The following is a 6,247-nucleotide window of genomic DNA, read 5'->3' as shown; positions in this document are numbered from 1 at the left end:
GCAAATATGAATTATTTCCTAAACGGCCTCTCATAGACACGTGACGAGCCACTAGCGCTGTTTACACTGGAACTTTGACAGCTGCACAAATGCCACCTTGGCTTTAAATTGTAATTTTTTTCACAGGGCATCGAGGTTAGTTACAAAGTTACAAGCTTCTCTACGAATGACTCATAATAACAACAGTCTGACGATGCGTTCGGGGGCAATAAGACACGGATGCAACAGCAACGCCACACCGAGTAGCAGAGGGAACTAGAGAAACAGTCAACAGCTGGATGGAGCGCTCTGAGAACCTTTCAAGCTGCTCCGAACTATTCAGGAACGCTCAAGAACCCAAACAGCCTCTGAACGCTTCATAGTCCACAACTGGACTGGTTTCCTCTCTTCCAAAGGGCTTCTCCCGTCATCCATCCAGCATCCATCCATCATCCATCCATCTATCAGCCATCCATCCATCCATCTATCTGACTTGCTCCTCACTGTCTGACTCCGCTCGAGCCTCCATCTTCTATAAAACATACCGAATGTGAAGTTTGTACAAACACACAGAACAGCCGGTGAGGAACACAGACGTTGAAGCTCACGATTCAATTCACAGACTATATAGACATCAGGGAAGGGAGCACAGGTGACAACAATCAGGGATTAGGGATGACGTCAGACCGGAGACACATGAGGAAGGGCAAGTGACCTGAAACGAGAGGAGAGTTACTTTTCAAAATAAAACGAGAAATTCACAAGACAGAAAACCCAAGACAGGACACCCGTCACCGCTGTGTGACAAACATAAAATAAGGTAAAAGAGTGAAACGCGGCAGAAACTCTTCAAAGATGGACTTAAATATACATGAAAGTATATTTATTAAAATTAAGTATTTAAAGTTGTACTCACTCAGTCCTACGGAAAAAAACGGGGCTTTGTTTGGAGGATCTTTTCTGTTGCGCTAGCAAAACGGTAGAGTAGTGAGACTTCTCCGTGTCCATGGTAACAGCGCGACGTGATGACGTACTAACATAATGACGTACGAACACGATGCCTTCACGGGCTCTCAGACAACGACCTTTACTAAACACCGTAGATCAGGAGCCGTTAACGGTTTAAAATACAGAAAGGACCGTTCTGGTTGACTGAAACAACAGTAGAATGGAAAGTGTTCAATATTAATACATTTAAATATTAAAACATACAAAATACTTAACTTAAACCATAATATGTGAAAAAATAAAAGACAATTAACATGTTTTACTCAAAATGCAAAAGTCCTTTTTTAATATCCCAGATATTAAGTTCATGATCACAAATTTGGTGAATATTTTTATCCTGGAAGATGTTACAGCAACATATTTCAAACATCATATTCCTGTTATTTCATCATTTATTTTCATAATTACATTAATTTACTGGATATGATTTTTATTTCACAATTCATGTTTTTCCCATTGACACTTCCCAAGTCACAGGAATCATTTTAGGGAAATTCTTCACAACATTGAACCTCTTTTTTTTTTTAACCTGAGTGGCCTCCAGTCAAGTCTTATCTTTAAAGTATTTTTTTTAAATCTTATTTTATCTTACAGTATCTGACCTCATCTTAATATATTCCATGTATAAAATGTTAGAAAATAATAACAAATGCCAGCTATAATTTCCCACAGCCCAAGCAGTTAAATTCAAATGTCCTTTTTTAATCAAACAACAGTTAGAAACCCAAAGATGTTAAGTTTATGACCATATATGACAGAGAAAAGCATAACACATTTATATGTGAGAAGCAGGAGCTGGGAAATCAACTCAAAGGATGAATTGGTTTCCAAAATGTGCCAGTTGTTGCAGCTTTATTTTCTGATGGAAGACGACGTCACACTTCACCATTACAACTCTGTCTTCTTCTTTCTCTTCACCTTCTCCTTGTGGAAGAATTTTCCATCCGGCTGCTTCTTCAAGCTCAGTTTGACGTCATTCAGCCCCCGGTCCTTCAGCCTCTGTTTGAGCTGAGACACAGAAACACCCACAGAGAGATATGACATTCTGCATTGTTATTCAGATTCTACTCGCTTTCTTTTATTCCCCCTAAGATGGAGGCCGATGGTTGCTTCCCCCTATTTCTGCTCTTGTAAATGTTCTGGCTTTTCTCTGACTACTGGATCATATTTGGATGTTTTGCATTTGTTGGCAGATCGTTACGTTTCTGTGTGTTCATTGTTCATCAGGTCTGCAGAGTGGCAACACTAGACCCTTTACTTCTGCACAAACAGTATTTGCAGAGCTTCCTACACAACGCTCAAGTCGTGTCAACTTTGACATTTGATGATATGCTTTTTAGATGTTATTAATCACGGCCTCAGTAAGCCTTCTCATGGTTCCTCCAGACCTCTTTCTGTCCTCCTCGCCCTGATTCTTGGCATTTTCTGTCGGTGCGACATGAAAGATCTGTAATTAAACTGTAATGCTGTCTGGGCGTCAGGCTGCTGCTGTAGCGTCTGCTGAATGAACAAGAGAAAAATACTAGAAATATACATGTTTACTGTTGTAATAAAATACAAATGTTTTTGGATGGTTTCTAGAACTGCATAAACTCTGGGGATCAATATGGTTTTTATGTCATGTGATTTTAATTTGCTTTAAAGGTTCGTCAGGTTTGTTTTGTTTTTGGCCTAAAAGTAGGAAACGTGATTTACCTGCTTCAAGATGCCCTCCATCACAGCGGGGTCATTCATGTCCAGATCGGGGTTGTCGTTCTGCACTCTCAGTCTTATTATTCTTTTTATTGTAGCTGTAAAAAAGAAAATGATAAACTCTCATATAATGAATAGAATTTCATCCGTTTAAAGGATGACAGAGAAAATGTGGTCACAACAACACAAACACATCATCTATGGCGCGCTAACTGTCCTCACAATTCAGGGAAATGATCAACATCATGACTCTTCACTTTTATTGTCCAGAACTTGATGTTTTCTATGTTTTTTGTTATTATTATTATTATTATTATTATTATTATTATTATTATTATTATTATAATTTGGGACGTTTGATGCTAAAGTAAACTTAAATCTGGTCTCACGTGGACTGTAGCAGATGAAGGGTCTCTTTATGTCGCAGGTTGAGGGGGACCACTTTCCACCGTGATTGAAGTCTGCATAAACACAAGTCTCATTTAGACGAGAACCAACCAGGTTTCTCCAGTTCCTGAACGAGGAGATACTTCCATCCGACCACTTCCAGTCTTCTCTGAAAAGGCCGATCCAGACCTCTTCGTCTGTGGGTACCAACTCATGTACCTTCTGGTTGTCTGTCGGGTTTCTCACACTGGCCAGATCTGTGTAGTTTTCTCTGCAGTAGCTCTGGGCCTCAGTCCACGTCATGCTGTCATTAATGAGGATGAACGTCACATTCGGCTCTGGAAACAGACCACAGTGAAGGGCTGAGTAGAGGCAACATAACATACAGCCTCCCCTCCATGCCACAGCTGTGGAGGTATTCATGCCTTTCACATGTTGCACTAATAAAATTGTCATTTTAACAGCCGGAGTAAATGAAAACAACACACAGGTGAGGAGACATGAGGGCTGAACACTGATTGGTGGGAACAAAGGTAACAGAGCAAGGCTGACAGAATAAAATACACAGGTGATACAAAAGGTGTTACAACGGCCGCATCCTCCCGAGGCTGGATTTGAAGACCACATGCGTCCCAGCAGCGGAGACAAGGCTGTCCCATATCAAAGACTCCTTCAAATGCAGCTGAGAAACGTGGCCTTCTTTTCCCGGCGGAGACACTTGTCCCTGAGTCCACCTTGGCTGTTGGTTCTGTATCACCATCACGTAAAGCACTAAAAGCAGTTCGAGTGATTGATTGATACTCAAACCAAAATATGAAAACAAAGAGGCAAAGAGAAGCAGAGCAGGGGAACTTCCTGAGTTAACATTCTCACCTTTGACAGACATGCAGACTGGGTACAGCTTCCTATCACAGGGGTGGTCGTACCAATATCCATTAGGTAGCATCCATGTGCAGTGTTCGTTCTTGTTCCGGTTGTTCGGTTCTCCAGGAGCCCATCCTCTGAACTCAGCCTCCCCAGGTTTGTAGAAACTTGCGTCTGAATGAGACCATCTCCAGTTGGTTGAGGGAAGGTACAGTCCTATCCAGGCTGTCTGAAAGTAATATTTCATGGCGATACAAAGAATCAGAGCTGTCTGGTGAAACATATGGAGGGAAGTTTATCATACAATGCTTCACACTTCTACTGCCATTAGTTACTACCTGTGATCAGATAATAAAACGTTCAGACCGCTCGTCACTGAAATAACAAAACTCACCCTGCCCGATGTTGAGAAGACCGGGTTGTTTAAATCCACCGTGCTGTTCAGGATCTCCACATCCTCCCCGCTGCTGATGGTGGCCAGGTCGGTGTGTTTCTCTCTGCAGTAACTTTGTGCTTCAGTCATGGTCTTCAGCTCGTAAACAACATGGTACCCACGTTCAGCAGCTGATGAGATGGCACTCAGCCCTGCAGAGATCACATCTAATATCAATGACTTCACTCAATACAGGAAATAACCGTTGTACATTAAAGAAGGGGATGTGGCTCAGAGGTAGAGCGGGTCGTCCCTCTAATCTGAAGATTGAACGGGTATCAGACTGAATGTTGTGTAAAGAAGACTAGAAAAGCTCTCTAGAAATGCAGGTCCAGGTCCATTTAATATTAGACATCTCATGCTGCCTTCACCTGGTTTCAGAATTATGGTAAATACGAGTTGCAGACTCTGAAATGGCACACGAACGCCCCTCAAGTATAATGAGGAGTTGATACCCGAGTCCCAGAGTCGGTGGAGAAGAGGACTCAGTGATGATGGTGCGTCCTTCTCTAGTTTGAACTTGATACAGACCAACACTATTCATCCTTCTATCCATAACACCAATTCATCTCAACAACGAAGCACTTAAACGCCACATTCTTGTAATTCTTCTAGTAGAGCGTGAAGGCAGCGTGAACTAGCATCACAATACACAATGTTAAAAATGTGGACCCAAAGAAGAGCATGTGAAACTCCTGCCTGACACGACGATGATGCTCAGAAGAACGGTCTCCATCCTCGTCTCCTCCAGGTTCCTCTGCTTCAGTCGGTGACTGGAGATTTAATATAAGCTCATGTAACCTGACTCTCAGAACAACTATTTGCATATCAGAAGGATCACTGCATTTGTTACGCCCTCCTAATGGGCTGTTTGTAGGTTTTGCTCAGGAGATGGAGCTAAACACTGTCCTGCTGCACTGACTACTTTACTTGAGTATTTTTAATGTACTAGCTACTCCACTACAATCATTTAATAACTTCATTTACTGGTGGATTCAGATCAATGAGCTCATCATTCAACACGCAAATGTTTACTTATGTAAAGTAATGGATATACAGCTGAAATATTTAGCTCAAAGTAATTAAATTCATCCCGTGAAGACACAGTTTATATAATTACAACTGTGTTATGTTTTATTGTAAGTGATCATCAAGTTATGCATGCTTCACAGGGGGATCAATACACACTTAAAAAGGCCGTATATGTGGACATTAAACATGAATTTGTGTTGTGAACCATTTATTTATTTATATTTATTAAATGTTTCTATTCACTAAAAAGGGGGAGTTGAACTGAAGTTACATCTATGTATATTTTTTTTACTTCTCATTATGCAAATACATAACTGTATTGCTGTTGGAATTACTGTTTATCCATTTTACAATTATTGCACAACTGTCTACCATAAATAATTAATATACACACACATTTTATATATATATATGGGCCATTCTACCGAATTCGTGCAAATTGCTGTCCCACAATAAAAAAACTATTTAAAAAAACAATTAAGAATTCAGACCTTCAGTATTTACTAAGATTATGTTATGATCTAGTTAAACACAATACTGTAACTAGATAGTAATTAAGCTAAATATATGCAAAATCATCATTTATGCTACCTTCCTAGGTACTTTCTATTGGGAAGAAGTTGTCCCAATCTCTAAGGCCTAAATTTTAATCCATGAAAATAATACTTAAAAGAATTTTGTCATTTTTTCCAATGGTGTATTTTAAGATATATGTTTGGTTTATTTTAAACAGAATGTAAAATATTTAGATTCATTTTGAAGTTTTTTTTTAAATTACAAAACAAGCTTTAAAAAATGCTGTCCCACACTTTGATGTCACAACCGTAAAGTTGTTTTACCACATGGGTGGAG

At 40.0% G+C, this 6,247-nt stretch overlaps 1 protein-coding gene across 2 annotated transcripts; it reads right to left on the bottom strand.

Moving 5' to 3' along the window:
- Positions 1–1,488: 1,488 nt before the first annotated feature.
- Positions 1,489–5,175, bottom strand: LOC311017008 (C-type mannose receptor 2-like). 2 transcript variants are annotated; one of them, XM_084015101.1, is made up of 6 exons: positions 5,063–5,175; positions 4,325–4,515; positions 3,940–4,159; positions 3,069–3,404; positions 2,683–2,777; positions 1,489–1,995 (listed from the first exon to the last, which is right to left on the bottom strand). In XM_084015101.1, the coding sequence occupies exons 1-6, from the start codon at positions 5,097–5,099 to the stop codon at positions 1,876–1,878; spliced, it is 999 nt and encodes a 332-aa protein (XP_083871227.1). In that variant the 5' UTR covers positions 5,100–5,175; the 3' UTR covers positions 1,489–1,875. The 2 variants fall into 2 exon arrangements, with proteins under 2 accessions (XP_083871227.1, XP_083871228.1); XM_084015102.1 differs by having other exon boundaries at positions 1,490–1,995; positions 5,068–5,114.
- Between the last annotated feature and the right edge of the window lie 1,072 nt (positions 5,176–6,247).

This window comes from Eutrigla gurnardus (assembly GCF_963514095.1).
Source record: "Eutrigla gurnardus genome assembly, chromosome: 8".
Taxonomy (NCBI): domain Eukaryota; kingdom Metazoa; phylum Chordata; class Actinopteri; order Perciformes; family Triglidae; genus Eutrigla; species Eutrigla gurnardus.
Note: the sequence above shows the minus strand (reverse complement) of the source record. Positions and strands in the feature narration are given on the sequence as shown.

Excerpts from the sequence above, each read along its gene's own strand:
- LOC311017008 (XM_084015101.1), bottom strand. The coding sequence starts at position 5,099 with ATGGAGACCGTTCTTCTGAGCATCATCGTCGTGTCAG. Across the intron at positions 4,160-4,324 it reads TCTTCTCAACATCGGGCAGG|ACAGCCTGGATAGGACTGTA; the intron begins GTGAGTTTTGTT and ends TATTACTTTCAG. Across the intron at positions 3,405-3,939 it reads AGTCTGCATGTCTGTCAAAG|AGCCGAATGTGACGTTCATC; the intron begins GTGAGAATGTTA and ends GTCTGTTTCCAG.